Source organism: Rhinatrema bivittatum, chromosome 3 (genome assembly GCF_901001135.1).
Source record: "Rhinatrema bivittatum chromosome 3, aRhiBiv1.1, whole genome shotgun sequence".
Taxonomy (NCBI): Eukaryota; Metazoa; Chordata; class Amphibia; order Gymnophiona; family Rhinatrematidae; genus Rhinatrema; species Rhinatrema bivittatum.
Window position 1 is genome coordinate 320,174,440 of NC_042617.1, and position 22,584 is coordinate 320,197,023.

Genomic DNA, 22,584 nt, shown 5'->3' on the forward strand with positions numbered 1-22,584 from the left:
CCAATGAAGTCCAGATTGTGCGACGGGCAGAGGTGGGATTTGGGGTAATTGATAACAAACCCCAGGGATTGCAGCACCTGGACTGCCAGATGTAGAGAGCCCAGAAGGTGGTCTTTGAAAATATCATGGACTGAAACAGCCACTATCTCCTTTGGGGTATCGACAAACTGGAGAACTTCCAGCATCTTATGTCGAGCATCCGGCAACGGCCCTGCTGAAATCAGCAAAGGAGAGATCTTCCAGGGGAGACCTAGGGCCTTTCATCTGTCAGCGAAAGTTCCAACAGGATATCCCCGGAGTCCTCAGAAGAAGACTCCGAGGTATAATCTCCCCTGGGGTCATACGAGCTGTTCCCCGCACTAAGGTCACTGGGGGGCCTGCTCAGGAGAGCCCTGCCCAAGCCCATCTGTGCGGGCACCAAGGGCATTAAGGACACTGATGGCCTCGAGGGCAGCAAGGACACCGATGGCCATGGGGCTCCCGATGGCCCAGATAAGGGCTCAGGGAACTGATGTGTTGGCACCAAAGGAGCCAGTGGCCCCGGTGGCCGCAGTAAACCTTCCTCCTCTGAGGACCGAACAATGGGAATTGCTCTGGAGAGGGGCATCGGTGGCCATTGGGACATCAAGGGATCCCGAGGCACCGGTTGCGTCGGAAGAACATTGAGGATGTCCACATGCTCAAGCAGAGGCACCAATAGCGCTTGTGTAGGTTCTGGCACAGGTATGGGGATCTGTGCTGGGGGTGGTTTGATGCCCCGCAGGGCTCAGAGCACAGGACTCTGCACCCTTCAGTCCAACTCCTCCTGGAAATCTGGCAAATCGAGGACCAATGGAGGGGGATGAGAAGTCACCGGAGCCTCCTCAGGGTCCCGAGGAAGCTCAGTACCAGGCACAGATATCGGTGGGGAGCACCTGGGACTCCCAGGCCTGTCTGAGGATGGTGTCTCCTCGCCACGGGGTCGCTTTGGTGGTGGCATGGCAATCACTGGTGCAGCACGGAACTGGAGCTATGTACCGACGGCGACCAGCGACTGTGTTTCCGGGATTTCCCACGATTCCTGGCATCGAGGAAACTGAAGATCCTGATATCTTTGAGAGAGTAGATATCAGAGAGGGCTTATCACTGGAGCCTCTCTCCCTGGATGAACCTGCTGGAGGAGCAGATAGGGATAAGGTAGCCATCAGTTCCCCTCGGCCTCCAGGGGTCGATGTCCCTGATGCTGGCATGGATGGAACGGATTTTTGGGGGCCAAAACGTTTGTCCATCTTGTCTAACCGAGTACAACGGCCCTTGGGGATCATCTAATCACACAGCTGACACTCTTGGACTGGAGGCACTGTTGAAAACTGGACGATGCCATAAAAAATAGACTGCGAGCAGTCAATGGCCGGCAGCCACCGAGGAGTGACACGCCAGGAATCGACCGCTAGGAAGGTAAAAAATAACTTACCACGCCATAGAAGGGGCACCGACCGGAAAGATGGACCCGATGTTGAAAAACCAAAGAACTGGTAAGAAAAAAATGGAGAAAAACACTCTAAAGAGCGGAGCTCCACCACCATCATGAGGCAACTTCTTCGCAGAAAAAAAAAAGACTGAAGAGGTACCCCACGTGGACACCCGGATAGTGGCATGCTGTGCATGATTAGCGTGCCAGTCAAAGTTCTAGAAACTTTGGCAAAAGTTTTCGGTGCTGGGCTCCATCCGATGATGTCACCCATTTGTGAGGACTACCATCCTGCTTGTCCTAGGAGAAGGAACAAGATTATTATTATTAGTCAACTATAGTTGAGTAAAACTGAGGCACAAGGAGATAAAGTGACTTGCCCCAGGTCACACACGCAGACAGAATCTGTGACAAGAGATAGAATTAGAACTGAGGCACCGGAAGAAAAAAAGTGTCTTACCCAAGGTCTCACACATACAGTCAGCACCAGAGCTAGAATTAGAAATACGGTATAGGGAGAGAAAGGTTATACAAGAGTTTATGACAGAGCTGGGATTAAAAGTGAAGCAAAGGGTAAAAAAGAATCAGTATTAGAGCTGGGATTAGAAAGAGGTACAGAGAGAGAGGAAGTGGCTCACCCAGGGTCAAACAAGAGTCAGTAACTAAATTGGGATGAGAAACAAGGCACAGGGATGTAAAGTGAACCACCCAGGACCACACAGTGTCAGTGACACTGTGTGATTAGAGTTGAGGCATAAAGAGATTATGAACCCATTTGTGAGTAGGATTACACATGTAATAGATATCTAACAGCATATATTTTTCACAAATGCAATAAACATGCACAATTTCATACTTGTGAAAAGAACTGTATGCTATTTAGTGCTTTTGCACTCACTAACAAAAAATCCCATTCACAACATTTATAAAAATCACCTGAGTTCAACAATCTTATAAATGATCTTATTAGGGATTCATTAGTTGTTAAATAATGCGTGGAAAATCACACAAAAGCTGTGATCTTCTGCAATTTAGTTAAATTTATTGGCAGAAAGAGTTTAATGATTTCCTGCAAGTGGAGTTGCAGCCTAGTAGTTGGAAGAGCAGGCTGAGAACCAGGGAGGCCAGGTTCAAATCCTGCTGCAGTTTCTTGTTACCTTGGGAAATCACTTCACCCTCCATTGCCTCAGGTACAAACACTTGCAAGTCCTCCGGGTACAGGGAAATAGCTCTAGTACTGAATATAACTTGTCTTGAGCCACCACTAAAAAGGCATGAGCTAAATATATTGACATACATGACATTTGCATATTATGTAAATGAACCAAAATTGCAAGAAAAGCTTCCCACGGGGCCAGCTCATTTCTCCAAAGGAACTCACAGATTGATATATCGCCTTCTAAGTAAGTTGCCCAAGGTCACACAGAGTCAGTGGGAGAGCTGGGATTAGGAATTACAACTCCTGTGCCTCAATTGCACCCTCTTATCTCACCTTCTGTATTTAAGAACTGCATTTTATATTAAGAGGCAATATTCAAAAGTTTTATGTGGGTACCCCATGTGGATAAAAGCGTGTGTGCTGTTCCCAGTTTGCATATTTTTATCTGCATTACAAAGTGGCCAGGGTATGGTGGGGGAGGGAAAGTATGCATGGTGATTGCATTTTATGCAGTCATAAAAGTGCCTGCCCTGTGCGCAGCACCTAGGCTTTCAAATGGAAACTCCGCAGGGCCTTGCCGCTCTGCAAATGAGCTTGCAGGCTTGTACCCACCATAGGCCTTCCTCATTACCACAGCATTTACATAGCATCAACATTAATTACAATGTCTTCTACAAATGCATTTCATCACTGCAAGAGTGCTGACCTCCACATCATGTGCACATGGATAGTAAAGTTATGCTTTCTACTGATGAAATCCTTTCTATAATATGGAAAACTTCTACAAAAGCTGTAAGTCTTTTGCCCTCGTAGGACTATATGTATAAAAATCAAGCAAAAATCCCACTGTGCTTTTTGCACACATTTTTACATGAGTTATTTCAGAACTGTGCTTGCAAACTGCTCGGTGGGCTTTATATTTTGCCCAAAACTGAAATAAGAGCATAAGAACATGCCATACTGGGTCAGACCAAGGGTCCATCAAGCCCAGCATCCTGTTTCCAACAGTGGCCAATCCAGGCCAGAAAAACCTGGCAAGTACCCAAAAACTAAGTCTATTCCATGTTACTGTTGCTAGTAATAGCAGTGGCTATTTTCTAACAGGCCGATACAGTAAGGAGCGGTAGAAAGAGGTGCGTTAGTGCCGGGCGCACCCGCATTTGCCGCACGCACAGTCTGCATCACCTACCGCTCGATACTGTATTTAAATTGCATTCAAATGCAAGCCGCGTCCAACGCGCGTCCATGAAGCGCAATCCATTTTACTGTATAGACGCTATACAGAGCCTATACAGTATCCTGGGTGTGCTGGTACCTATCATTTCAAATGTCATTTCAAATGACATTTGAAATGACAGGTACCAGGAAGTGGATGCCCGGCGGCGAAAGCAGCCCCGCCGGCAAAGATGGATGCCCGGTGGCGAAAGTGGCCCCCGCCGGCGAAGATGGATGCCCGGCGGCGAAAGCGGCCCCCGCCGGCGAAGATGGATGCCTGTAGTGCACGGGCCCCCAAGCCAGCGAAAGCATATGCACGTACGCCATGACGTCACGGCGAACGTTCATACGCTTTCGCTGGCTTGGGGGCCCGTGCAGTACGGGCATCCATCTTTGCTGGCGGGGCCGCTTTCACTGCTTTCGCTGCCGGGCATCCATCTTTGCCGGCTGCCGCCGGCTGCTCCCGGGAGGCAGGGGAGCCGCGGAGCGCATCTCCGGAGGAGGGCAGAGAGGGCTGCAAGAAAAGTAAGTTAACTTTGGTTTCACTTTACATGTCAAGTCGCTTTTCGCCTGCGCCTTGCTTTGGGAGGAGGGGATTTTAGGTTTTCTTTTGGTTAAAGTTGCTTCGGGAGGAGGGGAGAGAGGACTGGGGCTGCCCCGGAGACCGGCACCCATGGACGAGGCCAGGGCAGGTGAGCGGGGGCTGGGGGAAAGTTTGCCGCCTACCCTTACCCCTGCCTCTAACGCAGGGGTAAGGGTAGGCGGTATGTTAGCAGGTTAAACGCGCGGCAAAACTGCAGGTTTAAAAAGCGATAATCAGGGCGTGCGCTACTGTATGGGAGGGAATAGCTAATCCGATCGTTTACATCTAATATACATGCCGCGGGCGGAAAGGGTTACCAGTTGATTTAAAGAGGCGGTAAGGATGGATTAAAAGGGATAGTGGCATTGGTATTGTTATTGGTATTGTTATTGGTACAAGACCCCCCCAGTTATACCTTTCAGAAAGCTTGGGAGCAGGACCTTCGGGTAAGCTGGTCGCCCTGGATATGGAAGTCTATTTTTCAAAGTATGGGTAAGGGGCATATTGCTGCTTCTCTTATTGAGAACTCTTACAAGATGTTATACCGCTGGTACAAGTGTCCTTCACAGATACACAAATTCATGCCTCTCTATCCAGATGTTTGTTGGCGAGGCTGTATAGAGGAGGGCACGTTTTATCATATGTGGTGGACCTGTTCCCAAATTCAGGTGGTTTGGAGGCAGGTCTTTCAATGGCTGAGTATTCTTTTTCCAGGGCTGCCATCTCTCACACCGGCACAGGCATTGCTGGGTCAGGCACCCCCAGGGCTGTCGCAGGACTCCAATCAGTTAGTTCAGTATATCTCCACTGCTAGTCGTTGTGAGATAGCGCGCTTATGGAAGGCTACTAGTATTCCCAAGTTAGAGGACATTCAACACAGAGTGCGTAAAATCTTTTTATTATCCAAAATCACAGCATTTAAACATAAGAAAGTCTCTCGCTTTACATCAATTTGGCATCCCTATCACACTTGGCTTTCTAGTGTATCCCTGGGTATTCCGACTTAAATAGTGAATGTGTGGCGGAAATCCTTTGGCTCCTTTAATCCTCTTGGGGGTAACCCTATAGGCATATCTATTCTCTCTGGTGTGACACCATTTATACTATGTTTGTGCAAATTTTGACATTGTAACTGTGAAGCATGGGGGGTGGGGGGTGGGGTGGATTATATAAATTCAATGTGAACAACTTCGTTGCAAACCTTTGATGTATAACCTACAGCAGATAACGGTTTTGTTTTCATATCCGGGCTGTTTCTTAAGCATGTTGTTCTCCTGATTATATGGTCCGGTCTGTAGGTTGCTTTATGTTGTTGTTTCAATAAAAATCTTTAAATTAAAAAAAAAAAAAAGGGATAGTGGATCGCGGGTTGGTCTAACGTGGCCAAATTGTGAGTAGAAAGCGGGTTAGAAGCAGGGTAACCGTGGCCGCACTTTACTGTATTGGCCTATAAGTAAACTTAATTAATAGCAGGTAATGGACTTCTCCTCCAAGAACTTATCCAAACCTTTTTTAAACCCAGCTACACTAACTGCACTAACCACATCCCCTGGCACCAAATTCCAGAGTTTAATTGTGCGTTGAGTGAAAAAGAACTTTCTCTGATTAGTCATAAATGTGCCACAGGCTAACTTCATGGAGTGCCCCCTAGTCCTTCTACTATCCGAAAGAGTAAATAACTGATTCACTTTTACCCGTTCTAGACCTCTCATGATTTTAAATACCTCTATCATATCCCCCCTCAGCCGTCTCTTCTTCAAGCCAACAGTCCTAACCTCTTTAGTCTTTCCTCATAGGGGAGCTGTTCCATCCACTTTATCATTTTGGTTGCCCTTTTCTGTACCTTCTCCATTGCAACTATATCTGTTTTGAGATGTGGCGACCAGAATTGTACACAGTATTCAAGGTGTGCTCTCACCATGGAGCGATACAGAGGCATTATGACATTTTCTGTTTTGTTCACCATTCCCTTCCTAATAATTCCTAACATTGTTTGCTTTTTTGACTGCTGCAGCACACTGAGCTGACAATTTCAATGTATTATCCACTATGACGCCTAGATCTCTTTCCTGAGTGGTAGCTCCTAATATGGAACCTAACATCGTGTAACTATAGCATGGGTTATTTCCCTAAATGCAAAACCTTGTACTTATCCAGATTAAATTTCATCTGCCATTTGGATGTCCAATTTTCCAGTCTCACAAGGTCTTCCTGCAAATTATCTCAATCTGCTTGTGATTTAACTACTCTGAATAATTTTGTATCATCTGCAAATTTGATTACCTTACTCGTCATATTCCTTTCCAGATCATTTATAAATATATTAAAAAGCATGGGTCCCAGTACAGATCCCTGAGGCACTCCACTGTTTACCTTTTTCCACTGTGAAAATTGACCATTTAAACCTACTCTCTGTTTCCTGTCTTTTAATTAGTTTGTAATCCACGAAAGGACATCTCCACCTATCCCATGACTTTTTACTTTTCCTAGAAGCCTCTCATGAGGAACTTTGTCAAACACCTTCTGAAAATCCAAATACACTTCAGCTACCGGTTCACCTTTATCTACATGTTTATTAACTCCTTCAAAAAAGTGAAACAGATTTGTGAGTCTGGGTAGTGTAGTGTGGGTCTGGTAGAGACATTGGTTCTGGAGAAAGCTAGCTTCTGCACAGGCAGTGAGAGCTTTTACTGGAGCAACATAAGAATTATCCAAAGACCATGCACTGCATGAGCTTTACAGATCATCTGGCTCCCTTTGGGACAAAACTAAGCTGCTTACCTGTAACAGGTGTTCTCTATAGACAGTTGGGTAAGCAGACACACAAGTGAGTGACAGCTTCTGATAATGCTGATAATGTCACCCATTTGTGCTGCTGATCACCCTGCTTGTCGATGGAGAATGGTTTATATGTAGAGAAGATGATTGAAAATATTTGTCTACTAGTAGGTCACCATATTGTCTATTTAATACATCTCACTGCATACTGACCATCACTTGTTATATTTCAGGTTAAACAGATGGGCCTGAACCAGCAATGTGGCAAGTGGATCAGAATTCAAGAGCTGGGAGCCTGCAGAGCCTGATCTGACTCCCTCCTCTCCCTTGCTCACTGTCTGACCTATCGCACTTTGCTTACCTCTTACTACCAAAAGTTTAGACTGCAGGCTTCTTGAGGCATAGTCATAGAAACACTATTAGATAGGAACCAAACATTTAAGTGTTTTCTTGCAAGAGTCAGAGGATGTAATACATTAGAGATGTAATTTTTCTGGTGTGTGGTGGTACAAGCACCTTCAGATTTTAACCCACGTCAGAGGAAGCACAACTCCATAACTATATTGCTACTCGTGCATTTAAAGATCCGCTGACATAGCCATGTCCAGCGCAGGTTGGAGGAATGTGTTAGTCCCTACAAAGACACTGTAGTAGAGGTGGGTGGAATATGAATCTGGGACCCTGCAGTATTCACAGCTCTCTGCTCTAAACCTAATTCAATTTTCAGAGTCATTTACATAGGTAAAGAGCAAGGCTGAAAGGCGCCCTTCCAGACTGGGACGATGAGGGGCTCCTGTGAGAGGAAAATGACACACACATTCGGTTTTCAACATTTGCCCTTCCCCACCATCACTCTCACAGATGCTCTTCAGGGTGGGCTCTTTCCACTCACTAACGTTCAAAGAGCAACAACGCAGAGAGCTTCTTTGAAAAACTGCTTCAAGTGCATGCGCCAAAAGCACCTGCATAGCTATTTGGAAACTCTCCTTGCTCAGAGTTCAGGTTCCTGCTAGGGGAACAGGAAGTTTTTGACACTTTTGTCTTAAAGGCACCGGTCATTTCTCTTCTCCCTATGTTGCCTCTCCCTCTTGGATAAAGAGCACCCAGCACAAACTATAATGTTTTGCATAGATCTGATGCAGCCTTTGGTGCACAGCAAGAACAGTTACATAAGAAGTGCTGGAAGCAAAGATAAAGCTTTCATTTATTGTACTTTCACTGCAATCACATGAGCATTTCTGAGGTAGCTTTGAAGGATTGTCGTTAGCAGAGCTGATGGACATTCGTTGCCCAGCATTTCTACCGTGATGCAGTCCCTCACCAGCTGCTGGCGAGATGAAGAAAAAGCAGGAGCCCTGGCTCAGAGACACACACAAGCTGCCAGTGCTGAAAAGTTAAACGATTCCCAGCAGTATTCTAAAGTGTTCCTTTAAGAAGGAAAACTGAGCTGAGCTGCTTTACTTTCCTTTAGAAATGCTGCAATGTCCCAGTTCTTTTCTAAAAGTGTGCGGATGGCAGACTCTACATAAGGACGACCACTTAAGAGAGCAGCTGGCAACTGTAAGCTGTATTGCTCCAGAGGCAGGTGCAATATTCAGAAAAGAAGGCAGAAAGCTGAATAGGTTGAAAGAAGGATAGAGAAACAGGTCATTTAGTGGGAATGCTGCGTATCATACTACAAGGTGATATGTGAAATTATAAAGATAATCTTACATCTGCACTGAGGTGCAGGGCGTGCTGGCTGGCACTGCTCAGATCGCAGAACTGTTACATTCTCTGGGCCCTAGAAGGGATACATGGTCTATTTTGTAGTTGTGGATGGTAGAATTTTGTCCCCTCCAGTCCCAGGGTATCATAAGAGCTATACTTCTATATCATACACCACCCGTAGCAGTGGGATCCCCAGGATCACAGGCCCAGGGATGTGCTGGTAGAGAAAGGCTTCGCCCAGCCCCCATCTGGTTATGGCACAAGTCACGTAATTTGCAGAAAGGCTCACAGCAAGTCTCCATCCATATAAGTATAAACAGAAGAACCTGCGCCATGTCATGACGTGCTATATCTGAGACTCAGATTGTTTTTTGTATGGATCAGCAGTGGCGCTGACATGATCTAGCATTTTCTCCTCTGTCTCCTGTTCTGTGGCTGTCTTCTTCTTACAGTGCTTCCGCTGATGCACCCAGGGGATCAAGCACAGCATGGCTCCTCCAATGATTGGGGGGATTCCTGCCAAGTAGAAGGCAACATCATAGGAGCCCAGCCAGTCCCGCAGAAAACCTGAGGAAAGAGGATAGCACTGACTGCAGCACAGCAGATGAAGTACATCCACACAGAGGCAAAGCCACAGGTAGGCCTTGGGGACTATGCCCCCCCTTACTTTTGAATCAGGCCTCACACCTAGCAGCAGGGTCATGTCCCATCTGAGCCAGTCCCTTAAAGGTACAGCAGTTAGATGGTCTGGAAGCATTGCTATCATTCAGGCCGATTCAGTAAAGTTCGCTGGAGAGCAGGCGAACGCCCGCTCTCCCGGCGCGCGCACAGGCCACTCGCCTATGCGCACGATGCAGTATTTAAATTAGGTCCGGCGGTAGAAACGGGCAAAAGGAGGCGCTAGGGACACTAGCGCGTCCCTAGCACCTCCTTTTGGCCCGGAGTAGCGGCTGTCAGCGGGTTTAACAGCCGACGCACAATTTTGCTGGTGTCGGTTCTCGAGCCCGCTGACAGCTACGGGCTCGGAAACCGGACGCCGGCAAAATTGAGCGTCCAGTTTTTGACCCGACAGCCACCGGCCGACTTCAAATTTTTATTTTTTTTTTTTACTTTTTTTTACCCTTTGGGACCTCCGACTTAATATCGCCATGATATTAAGTTGGAGGGTGCACAGAAAAGCAGTTTTTACTGCTTTTCTGTGCACTTTCCCGGTGCCCGAAGAAAAAAGGTAGGCGCTAATTTCTGAAAGTAAAATGTGCGGCTTGGTTGCTCATTTTACTTACTGAATCGCGTGGGCATACCTAATAGGGCCATCAACATGCATTTGCTTGTTGAGGGAGCTATTAGGTTCGACGGGTTGGACGCGCGTTTTCCGCCCCCTTACTGAATAAGGGGTAAGGGAAAACGCGCGTCCAATGACAGGTTAACAGTGTGCTCCGTCGGAGCGCACTGTTCTGTATCGGCCTGATTGTTAGTTAATGATCCCCTGTGCCTTTAAGGAGGCCAACTTGAATGGGAAACACTACTGCCTTGGGCTAGATATGTAAAAGTTTGATGCCATTAGAATATATTTTTTTTTTTTTTTACTTTTGATAAGCAATTACTTATCCCCCCCCTCTCAGTCCCTTAAAGGTTCAGGAAGGCCTGAACCTTCCTGAATTGCTCTTCAGCAGCCTGAGAGATTTAACACTTGTATAAAATAATTGCCTTAACCATAAAGGGAGAGTGAGAAACAGCAGAGACAGACCAGGAACACAGTAAAGAGAGTATTTCCAGAAATTACAAGGGTTTAGTAGCCATTTTCCATGAAGATCCACATAAGAAGGGAAGGAATGGGGGCTAATCCCAGTGCCCACCCATATAAAACTGTAGCCACCCTCAAAAATTCAGGTCTGGCTATGCTCATGCATGCATTGTCCTCAACCTTGCTTCTTTCCAGAAGTTACTGCAGCACTCCCCCAGATTCAGAGTTGTTCTGAATGCTTAAAGCAAAAGTGACAGGAGTTGGGTGGCAACTTATAGACTAAACAATTGACTGAAGCATGAGCTTTCGAGGACAACGTCCACTTATTCAGATGCATGTACTCTGTCCGACAGCTCACGCTTCGGTAAATTGTTTAGTCCACTGCTTCTCAACCTTTTTTCTGTCAGGACACACCAGATAGATGGTTCTCACATGCATGACACACATGACACTCACAAGACTAAATGTAAATGTACACTTTGCATTCACAGGAACCCCACCCCAATCCCTCAGCAATGGATATAAAGCAGAAATAGAACATTCCCTGTACAACTCATCATACAAGAAAAATATTCTGGTGTTATCTCAGTAACAGCAACACAAATTCCCTCTACTACCAGGCACAATAGCCCTACTTACAAAAAGAGAGCAGTTCACCACCTATTGAGAAAACACAACAAATAAGGTGAGGTATTTTACTAGTCCAAATGCTAGTTACATACATCACCTCGGTCATACACACAAAAGTCGACCTTCACCAAGTACAGAAAGACCACAAATTACAACTATGGAGACAGAAACTGCAATGGAAACCTAAAAATGCCCCTCTGCATGCAGTGCAAACCTGGAGAAATGGAAACCAAGATATAGCACTTAACACAGTACCAGGATCTGCAAGAATGCACACAAACTAATCCACACAAAGTTACACCTGCATTACGGCATGCACTCAAATGGAACAATCCTGCCTAGAAAAAAGCAACACTACAAATATTAAACCAGACCCTAAACACCAATACACCTCCCATTAGGAAAACAGAAAAAAAACAAGCTATTATAGATTCCCACACAGAAATAATTGTAAAACTATATGAATACATGTTTCAAAACAGCTGATGAACAGAACAACATCTAACAAAAATAATTAAAAACTCATAAGAACATAAGAACATGCCATACTGGGTCAGACCAAGGGTCCATCAAGCCCAGCATCCTGTTTCCAACAGTGGCCAATCCAGGCCATAAGAACCTGGCAAGTACCCAAAAACTAAGTCTATTCCATGTTACCGTTGCTAGTAATAGCAGTGGCTCATAAAAATTATTAAAAATTCTCCAAACACCAATAAAATATTTCAAAACAGCAGTCACATCACATAATGTCCAATAATTAAAATGGCAGTCAATCAAGAAAAATGAACTTAAAAAGCCACCTTTACTTATCCTCTCCAGTAGTTCTCCTACTCCTTTCCCTTGCAGGCCAGACCAGAAGCAGCAGAGGCTGCTGAAGCTGTCCTCACAGTCCCCTTCCTTAGGGACCACAACCAGTCTCTGCGTCTCTCACACACACACACACACACACCAGTCACACCCTCGGGACCAGTTTCTGTCTCTCACACATACCTGACCAGTCTCTCACACATACACACATGTCACCTCTCTGACCAGTCTCTCTCAATACACAATGCTCTCTCTTACACACAGGCTTTCAATCACACACATGTTCACTCTCTCTCTCTCACAGCCACAGCCAGCCAGAAACATGCTCCATCTCTCTCACACAGAGACAGAAGCACCCTCCTTCTCTCACATACACACAAGCACCCTCCTCGTCTCACATACACACCACAAACACAGAAGCACCCTCCTGATCTCAAATACATACACACAAGCCCCCAGCTGATCAGCTCCAGTCTTCGGCCTGCTGGCCACATCTCCAGTGGCGGCCAGCAGCTTCGATTTTCGGCTCCGATCTTTGGCCCCACTGGCCTGGTCTACGGCGACAGCCAGCAGCTCCGATCTTTGACCCTGCCAGCCTGATCTCTGGCAGCAGCCAGCGGCTCTGGTCTTTGGCCCTGCCGGCTGTAGGTAGCATGCGACACACCTGCCAGTGCTTAGCGAGACACCGGTTGAGAATTGCTGGTTTAGTTTATAAGGTGCCACCCGACTCCTGTCATTTTTGCTATACCAGACTAACACAGCATTTCCTCTGAAGTTTATAAAGCAAAATATCTCAAGACAACTAATTTCATACCCTTTCTGTTGGTTCTTTACAAAGGTATCACAACTTACAAAGAAACCTGTTTTCTCCAGAAACAGAGCTACTATACCTGTACTGTGCAAAAAACCTCATCCATATGATAGGTAACACCGGTTTCAATTTCCTTTATTCCTTGCTCCTTAGCCTTTTGACTAAGCTCAAAGTGCATATCTCTTATCACCATGGGCTTACTCTGGCTCTTTTTGTCTTAACACGCTATCATTGCCCCTTTTTTAAAATTTTCTTTAACAATGTTGGCTATCGCAAGTCTGTTACTTCTAGAGATGACAGACTCTGTATCCCTGTGCTACTGCCCTGAGTCCTCCAATCCCCAAGCTGACAAGTTCTGTATCTCTGTGACCTTCCCCTCCCCAGAGCTCTCCAGTCCTAGAGATGACAGGCTCTGCATCGTTGCACCCATTTCCAGCCTTCCAGTCCTAGAGATGACAAGCTCTGTATCCCAGTGTCCATCCCTGAGTCTTCCAATTCCAGAGGTGACAGGCTTTGTATGCCTGTACCTATCTCTTGAGTTTTGTGGTCCTAGAGGTGGCAGGCTCTTTAACTCTGAGCCCACTCCCTGAGCCCTATAGTCCTAGAGGTGACAGGCTCTGCATCCCTGTCTAGTCCCTGTGCCCATCTTCTGAGCTCTCCAGTCCAGATATACACCTCTTAGAATATATTCTGTGCTTTTTTTGTTAAACTTGCAGCATTTGGTATGCTGTGATGTATATTTATAGTTCTATACATGGACCCTTGATGTGTAATGCAGTATAATCATGTCTCTTCTTACCTGCAATGGGTGGGCCAACAATCATAGGGATAGACATGAACCCCAGCAGAAATCCTATTGCCTGGGAGACGTTCTTTGCACCCACCAGCTCAAATGCTATGGGAGCCATGATGCAAATGAAGCAGCCATCAAAGAGCCCCATGAAGAGGCAGACGACAATGAGGGCCCCGAAGGTTTTGCAGAGCGGGATCATCATGGACATCAACCCAATAAAGAAGAACGAGATGACCTAGAGGCAAAGAGAGATTCTGACTTTAAGCATCAATCACATGACATGTTGCCACTCCTGCAGTGTGCAACACATAAAAGACATGTTTGGGATGAACTTATAGAACTCATATTACCCTCCTTTGAGCAATAAATTCACAAACTCATTGGCTGTATAGTGAGTGGCCCAGCCCACTGCATATCAGCTCTCTGTAACTTCTCTCGTTTTACTCTATAGGACGTATTATGAGCCATGAAATTCCATGTAAAACGTGCAATGAACATGTTTACATTCATCTTCCAGGAATCCCATGTGGCACACTACACAGCAGGTTATATCCTGGGAATGAGGGCTCTGAATCATCTCTGACACAGTGCATGGACCTGTACTGTACCAGCAGTACACGAGAGACCTGGCTTCTCCAGGAATTTCAGTACGGTAAGCTCTCACTCCAGAAAGAGGAGAAGTAGCCTAGTGGACTAAGGAGCAGGGAAGCCAGGGTTCAAATCCTGCTGTTGCTCCTCCTGCCTTTGGGCAAATTACTTCAACCTCCATTTCCTCAAGTACAAACTTAGAGGCTGATACAGAAGGGTGCATTCAGCTGTACACAATTCAATGTGCAATCGCTGATGCAGCAAGGAGTTTTGTGCGCAGAAAATGCACGATTCCAAACAGGAGTACTGCTTAGTGCCCTCGCATGGAAATCCCATTCAAATGAGGGCATTAAGAGAGACTGCATCTGGCAAGCGCACCTTTTCTAATGCTGGAAACTTAACCAGGGGTAAACCAGGCGTTAAGTTTCCAGCGCTATGAAAAAAAGATTTAAAAAACTTATAAATAGCTTAAAAAGCTCTCTGGGTAAGTGTCGGCAGTGGGAAGCAGCTGCCAGATAGCCACATAAGTCAGTCCTTATACAGATAACTGGCGCAGTTTGCTGCTACTTAGCCAGATAAAATGCTTCCCATTGCCAGATTGATGGATAAATCAGAATTTATCCGGGTAAGCTGCTGCCACTTATCCAAATAACCTGTCAGGATGCCTCCACCCCTTTCCCTTGTTAAAGTGTGTGTTCAACCTGTGCTGAATGTGTATTTTACAGTTTTTACGTTTTTTGTTTTTTTTTTACTCCCGATGTATTAGCATAACATTAGCTGACTGCATCAGAAGTTAAAATAAAATCTTGGCATTAAAAATGTGCACTGAAAACTAGCACATATTTTACCAGCACCAAGATTATTGCATTGGTCTGTTAGATTGTGAGCCCTCTGGGGATGGGGATAGGGATATACCTACAGTACCTGAATGTAATCTGCTTTGATGTATGTGATAAGTGGAAAATAAATAAAATTGTTTATTAAACTTCTAGACTGTCTCCACTGTCCCAGGGCTGCCCCTACAGAAATGTATATTACATGCATATCACATGGCTTTAAGGTAAGTGCAACCCTTATGAATTTCTGGAACACTGAGGTTAATAAAAATGTTGAGGCCCCTTTAAGAAATTTACTAAAGTCTGCAGTAACCTCTACAACAGTGGTTCTCAACTTGGGATCCATGGACCTCTAGGGGTCTGCCAGAAGAGAGGCAATCAAAGAGCAGCTGCTCAGAAAAAGAACAGGCTGACCTCATATCTGAGGAGCTCTGATACTAACATATGAAACATAGTAATGGTGGCAGAAAAGGAACAAATGCTCTATCCAGTATGCCCAGCAAGCTTCTTAGGGTAGTATTTGCTGCACTGTGCAGATTACCCCCATGTTTCTGTTAAGGGTAGCAACTGCTGCTCTGTGCAGTTATTCGATAAGCCTTCTTGAAAACTCAGACATTGCTGAAATGTTTTGCTTATGGACTTGGCCTTAGAAGCAGTCCTGTACTTTTTCACTTATATCTGTGTATCAGTACCCCAGACCCTAAAAGTCAGGGCCTGTGTTGGTTGTTGTCTGAATCCAATTCCTCTTCTCCCCCTGCCAAAACAGACAGTGATGCTGTAGTTGCATCAAAAGTATCAAGGCTTATTGGTTAAGGTATGTGAGGCAGCGCCCAGAGTCCCTTGTGAGCATGTGCAGGATCAGGATAGAAGCCTGGTCCACTTTAATTCCATAGGCAGAGAAGGTTCAATGGGCGGGACCCACTGGGGCTGGGTTAAGATTGCAAGCCCAGCTCTGCTCAGGAGGCCCCTTTGCCTCCAGGGGGAAGGCAGCTCCTGTAAAGCAGTCTCTCCAAAACAGAAGGGAGTGAAAGTACACTTACCTGAAGCAAGGCAGTCTACAACCCTGTATATGTAAGTGGCTACTACTGAAGGTAAGAAGACTTTTGAAGTATTGTGTCCAATAAAGGTTTACCTACACCAGAAAGGCTGGCATCAGTGTGGATTTTGTCTCCAGCTGAGGAAACTCTGCTCAGTCTCCCACAGGGTAGTAATCCCTTGCCTTCAGTTAAGGGTAGTAATTGCTGTTTTGTGCAGGTTACCTCCATGCTTATCAGTTCCTCAGATTGTAATGGTTGGGGACCTTGTTGGTTGTTGTCTGAATCCAACTTCCCTTTCCCCCCTGCCGTTGAAGCGGAGTGAAATGTTGCTGTTGCATCAAAAGTATCAAGGCTTATTGGTTAAGGGTAGGAACTGCCGCACCAGTGATTATTACCCTTAACTAATATGCTGCTGGCTGATTCCACTGCCTGAATCCATGCTGCCCATGCCAAGAGGAGAGGAGAGGAAGATCACAGTCTCCAGGACCCCAAATCCACATAGAGAGGAGGTGGGGAAAAGTGGGGCTGATAGCCACCAGGAGGATCCTGAATCGACAGGGAAGAGTGCAGCTGATTGCCACCAGAAGGAGCCTGAAGTCACACAAAGGAGGGAAGTGTGCTGCCTCCAGTATCCAAATTAGATGCTGCTCCACATGAATAAGAAACAGCGGCAAACAGTGTGATAACCCTGAATTGAATTTAGGGATACTGCTACATGTGCTCTGCTTACCTTGCTGGCCTGATACAAAATCTCCACTGAATTGCATAGCCATGGAAGGAAGGGGCCACATGGGAGCAGAGACATAGCCAGAAATGGATTTTCCCTGTATGTACCCGGATCAGTCCAGACTCCTGGGTTTTGTCCCCCCTCTAGCAGATGGAGACAGAGCAGTTTTCAAAACAAAACTCCGCCTATATATAGGATGGTGCCACCTACAACCGGCAGTATTCCTTTGTCTCCAGCAGATGGTGGGGGTGCGAAACCTACAGTCTGGGCTGTATGCTTAGTAGGGATGTGAATCGTTTTTTGACGATTTAAAATATCGTCCGATATATTTTAAATCGTCAAAAATCGTTAGAGCCACGACACAATAACAATTCCCCCGCTTTATCGTCAAAAAATCGTAAATCGGGGGAAGGGGGAGGGGAAGGGGGAGGGCGGGAAAACCGGCACACTAAAACACCCTAAAACCCACCCCGACCCTTTAAAATAAATCCCCCACCCTCCCGAACCCCCCAAAATGCCTTAAATTACCTGGGGGTCCAGCGGGGGTCCGGAACGACCTCCTGCAATCGAATCGTGTTGTCTTCAGCCGGCGCCATTTTGCGCCGCCATTTTGCAAAATGGCGCCGGCCGTAGACAACACGATTCGACTGCAGGAGGTCGTTCCGGACCCCCGCTGGACTTTTGGCAAGTCTTGTGGGGGTCAGGAGGCCCCCCCAAGCTGGCCAAAAGTCCCTGGGGGTCCAGCGGGGATCCGGGAGCAATCTCCTGCCGCGAATCGTTTTTCCGTACGGAAAATGGCGCCGGCAGGAGATCGACTGCAGAAGGTCGTTCCGGACCCCCGCTGGACTTTTGGCAAGTCTTGTGGGGGTCAGGAGGCCCCCCCCCAAGCTGGCCAAAAGTCCCTGGGGTCCAGGAGCGATCTGCTGCCGCGAATCGTTTTGATTCGTGGCAGCAGATCGCTCCCGGACCCCAGGCCGGCGCCATTTTCCTGTAAGGAAAAACGATTCACGGCAGGAGATTGCTCCCGGACCCCCGCTGGACCCCCAGGGACTTTTGGCCAGCTTGGGGGGGCCTCCTGACCCCCACAAGACTTGCCAAAAGTCCAGCGGGGGTCCGGAACGACCTCCTGCAGTCGAATCGTGTTGTCTACGGCCGGCGCCATTTTGCGCCGCCATTTTGCAAAATGGCGGTTGATAGCGGACAATTTATCCTGGGGAGTCCCCCTAGAGGTACCCAAATGGATAGTGGTTACCACGGATGCCAGCCTCTCCAGTTGGGGAGCGGTATGCCGGGGGAAGTTGGTATAGGGTTTATGGTCTCCCGACGAATCACAGTGGTCGATCAATCGTCTGGAAACAAGAGCGGTGTGGTTAGCGTTACAAGCATTCCATCCTCTCCTCCAAGGGAGGTCAGTTAGAGTTCTCTCGGACAATGCAACCACAGTATCATACATCAATCGACAAGGAGGAACCAGAAGTCAGCCAGTGGCAGTTGAAGCTCGTCAATTGATCAGCTGGGCAGAACAGCATTTAGTCAGCATAGCAGCATCTCACATTGCCGGCATGGACAATGTGCAGGCAGACTTTCTCAGCCAAAATCACCTAGATCCCGGGGAATGGGAGTTAGCGGATGCAGCCTTTCAACTCATATGCGACATGTGGGGCACGCCCAGCATGGATCTCATGGCGACGTTTCGGAAAGCAGAGTTGCTTACCTGTAACAGGTGTTCTCACAGGACAGCAGGATGTTAGTCCTCACATGTGGGTGACATCATCTGATGGAGCCAATCACGGAATACTTTTGTCAAAGTTTCTAGAACTTTGACTGGCACCTACTGGGCCTGCCCAGCATGGCAATAACCCTGCATCCAGCAGGGGTCTCTCTTCAGTCTTATGTATAGCAAAAAAGAGCTTGTGAAAAATAACATAATAAATCGCAAGTGTACCCAACTCCGTGGTGTGGCGGATAGGTTTTGTGAGGACTAACATCCTGCTGTCCTGTGAGAACATCTTTTACAGGTAAGCAACTCTGCTTTCTCACAGGACAAGCAGGATGATAGTCCTCACATGTGGGTGAATAACAAGCTGAGAATGCCTGCGCATGTACCGAAAAAACCCAAAGACGTGCAAGAGGCACAACAACAGGGGTGATTCTTTGGTGTACGGGCAGCCTGAATATCCCAGCGGGTGTAGAAGGAAGTTGGATATTACGCTGAGAATAGATTGCGTAGAACAGACTGGCCAAAGATAGAATCTTGTGTACCAGTCTTGTCTATGCAATAGTGTGCTGCAAAGGGATGAAGAGAACTCCAGGTTGCAGCTTTGCAGGTATCAATGAGAGGTACAGAACGAAGGTGTGCAACCAACATTGCCATAGCCCTAATGGAGTGGGCTTTAACTCGGTCCTGAAGCGGAAGGCCTGCTTACTGATAGCAGAAGGAAATGCAGTCCGCCAACCAGGAGGACAGGGTCTGCTTTCCGACCAGGGTTCCCAGTTTAAGCTTATCAAAGGAAACAAGGAGCTGGGTGGATTTCCTATGACCTACAGTGTGTTCCAAATAAAAGGCAAGCGCACGTTTACAGTCCAAGGAATGCAGAGCCCGCTCAGCAGGAAGTGAGTGGAGCTTTGGAAAGAAAGTAGGCAGCACTATGGATTAATTTAAATGAAACTCAGATATCACTTTCGGTAGAAATTTAGGATGAGTGCAAAGGACCACCTGATCATGAAGAAATTTAATGTAAGGAGGGTATGTAACCAGCGCCTGCAGCTCACTGATCCTGCGAGCAGACGCTAACGCCAGAAGGAAAAGGACCTTCCAAGTGATATGCCGCAACTCGCAAGAAAGCAGAGGCTAAAATGGAGGTTTCATGAGCTGAGCTAAAACCACAGTAAGGTCCCAAGACGGAGAGGAGAGGAGGCTTCAGGTGAAGCAATCCTTTCATAAAGTGCACCACCAGGGGCTGTGTTGAGATAGAGACATCTCCTGTACCCTTATGGAAGGCGGCCACCGCACTGACATGCACTCTGATAAAGGAGGTTTGTAAATCAGACTCCGAGACATGCCAGAGGTAGTCTAAAAACTGATTCGTGGGGCAGGTAAAAGGATCTAACCCCTTTGAAGTGCACCACAACGAGAATCTTTTCCATTTTGAATGATAAGACTTTCTCATAGAAGGCTTTCGTGAAGCTACGAGGACCTGAGATGGAGTCTGAAAGATTGAGAGGCTGAAGGATCAACCTTTCAACATCCAAGCTGTCAGTGACAGGGCCTGAAGGTTGGGGTGGTGCAAATGGCCGTTCCTCTGAGATATCAGAGACGGGTCCAAGCCTAGAGGAATCTGTGGACACAGTGAGAGATCCCGAAGGATTGGAAACCAAGCCTGACATGGCCAGTAGGGGGCTATGAGAATCATTAGACCCCTGTCCATGCGAAGCTTCACGAGAGTCTTGCTGATGAGAGGAAGTGGTGAGTAGGCATAAAGGAGACCTTCCCTCCAGGACAGGGCAAACGCGTCTCGAGGTGGAACGTTGCGACTGCGATGGAGAGAGCAGAAGTTGTCCACTTTGCGATTCTGCAGAGACGCGAATAGGTCGATGGTTGGACACCCCCACTTCCGGAATAAACTGCAACTACAGGGTTGAGGGACCACTCGTAGGGCTAAAAATCCCGACTGAGATTGTCCTCTAGAACATTGTCCACACCTGCTAGGTAGGTCGCTCTGAGAAGCATAGCCTGCGATAGAGCAAAGGCCCAAATCCATGCGGCTTCCTGACAAAGGAGGAAGGATCCGGTTCCTCCTTGTTTGTTGATGTACCACATTGCTACCTGGTTGTCCGTCTGGATCAGGATTGTTCTGTTGGACATACAGTCCTGAAACGCAGAGAGAGCATATCTGATTGCTCGGGGTTCCAGAAAATGTATTTGATGTTGCGACTCCTCTGCTCACCAGGTTCCCTGAGTCTGCAGGTTGTTGACATGTGCTCCCCAACCTAGATTGGAAGCATCGGTCGTCAAGATTATTTGAGGTTCAGGAGCTTGAAAGGGCAGACCTTGAAGTAGATGGGACTCCAGGATCCACGATACCAGTGAGAGGCAAAGTCGCCTGGTGATGTGGACAATGTTGGACATTGGATGAAGTGCCTGTGACCACTGGGACTTTAATGTCCATTGAGTTACTCACATGGCTAGATGAGCCATTGGTGTTACATGGACCGAGGATGCCATATGCCCCAGCAAGACTAGTAGATGACGAGCCGTCGTGGTTTGACGAGATCATATGTTCTGCACCAACGATGCCAGTGTGTGAGCTCGGTCCCTGGGAAGAAAAGCTCTTGCTTGGATTGTGTTGAGATCCGCTCCGATAAAGGAGAGGAACTGAGACGGAGTCAGGTGCAATTTCTGATAATTGATTAGAAATCCCAATGAGAGTAGTAGTTGCACTGTAAGGTGGAGGGAGTGAAGAACTCCTTCCGATGACTGAGCTCTCAGCAACCAGTCGTCCAGGTAAGGATAGACATGAATGCCCGGTCTTCTTAAGAATGCAGCTACTACTGCTAGGCACTTCGTGAACACCCAAGGGGCTGACGCTAGGCCGAATGGGAGGACCTTGTATTGGAAATGTTGGTTTCCGACAAGGAAGTGGAGGTATTTTCTGTTAGACGGGGTAATTGTGATGTGCAGGTACTCGTCTTTTAGGTCTAGAGAGCAAAGCCAATCCCCCTGCTGAAGAAGTGGAAGCAAAGAGCCCAAGGTTACCATTCGAAATTTCTCTTTCCAAAGATGTTTGTTTAAGGCCCTTAGGTATAATATTGGGCGAATTCCTCCCATCTTTTTGGGGATTAAAAAGTATCGGGAATAGAATTTGTGTCCTCTTTGGGCAAGAGGAACCGGTTCTATGGCATTTGCTTGCAGCAGGGAGGATATCTCTTGCTGCAGTTGAAGACAGTGGTCGGAAGAGGTGCACCCCAGCCGAGGTGGCGTATCCGACGGAATGGAGAGGACATTTAGATGGTAGCCTTGAGCGACAACTGCTTGTACCCAGCGGTCGGTGGTGATGGTTAGCCACTTGGTGGAAAAGTGGCATAAGCGGCCGCCCACAGGTAGATTGGGCAATGGAGTATGGTCTTTGCTCTGAAGTCGGGAATCAAAATCCCGTTGTAGGAGCAGGTTGGGAAGGAGCTTGAGCTTTCTGAGCTCGAGGCTGGCGCGTTGTGGACTTCTGGAAAGGCTGGGACGGGTGACCTCACGACGCCGGTGGATAATATTTACGGGTCCTGTAAGTCATCCATTTAGTGTCGCGCCGGAAGGAGCGTTTGGATGGAGTGGAAAGATCCACCTGGGCTGGCGAGAGCTGCCGAAGCGTTTCACTATGGTCCTTCAGCTGGGCCACCATCTCTTGGATTTTATCGCTGAACAGGTTATCCCCTGTGCAGAGGAGGTCAGCCAAAAGATCCTGCACTTCAGGACGGAAATCAGAGGATTTTTTTTTTTTTTCAATTTAAAGTTTATTGAAATTTCAAAGGTATAAAACACCCAGTCATAACAAGCAAATTAAGCAACAACAGTATGATCATGATAAACATTTTGCAAACCAAACAAGTATACATTATATATTCGGGTAAGTATAACCCTCAAGTCCCCCCCCTCCCCCCCTCCCTCCTCCCTTCCCCTTCCCCGCCATGAGCCCACTCACTAGTATAGTGACTAAAATATACG

General features: G+C 47.0%; 1 protein-coding gene and 1 long non-coding RNA gene across 2 annotated transcripts in view; one reads left to right on the top strand and one right to left on the bottom strand.

Moving 5' to 3' along the window:
* Positions 1 to 8,365: 8,365 nt before the first annotated feature.
* Positions 8,366 to 22,584, bottom strand: part of SLC16A10 (solute carrier family 16 member 10) — a 268,532-nt gene continuing 254,313 nt past the window's right edge. The window contains exons 5-6 of the mRNA XM_029595256.1: positions 13,687 to 13,915; positions 8,366 to 9,462 (exon numbers count right to left, since the gene is read on the bottom strand). Coding sequence (XP_029451116.1) covers positions 9,242 to 9,462; positions 13,687 to 13,915 — 450 coding nt within the window. The 3' untranslated portion in view covers positions 8,366 to 9,241. The remainder of the gene's footprint in view (positions 9,463 to 13,686; positions 13,916 to 22,584) is intronic.
* Positions 9,444 to 15,328, top strand: LOC115087735. The gene is made up of 3 exons (XR_003855601.1): positions 9,444 to 9,532; positions 14,198 to 14,332; positions 15,261 to 15,328. It is a non-coding gene; the product is annotated as an uncharacterized LOC115087735 (long non-coding RNA).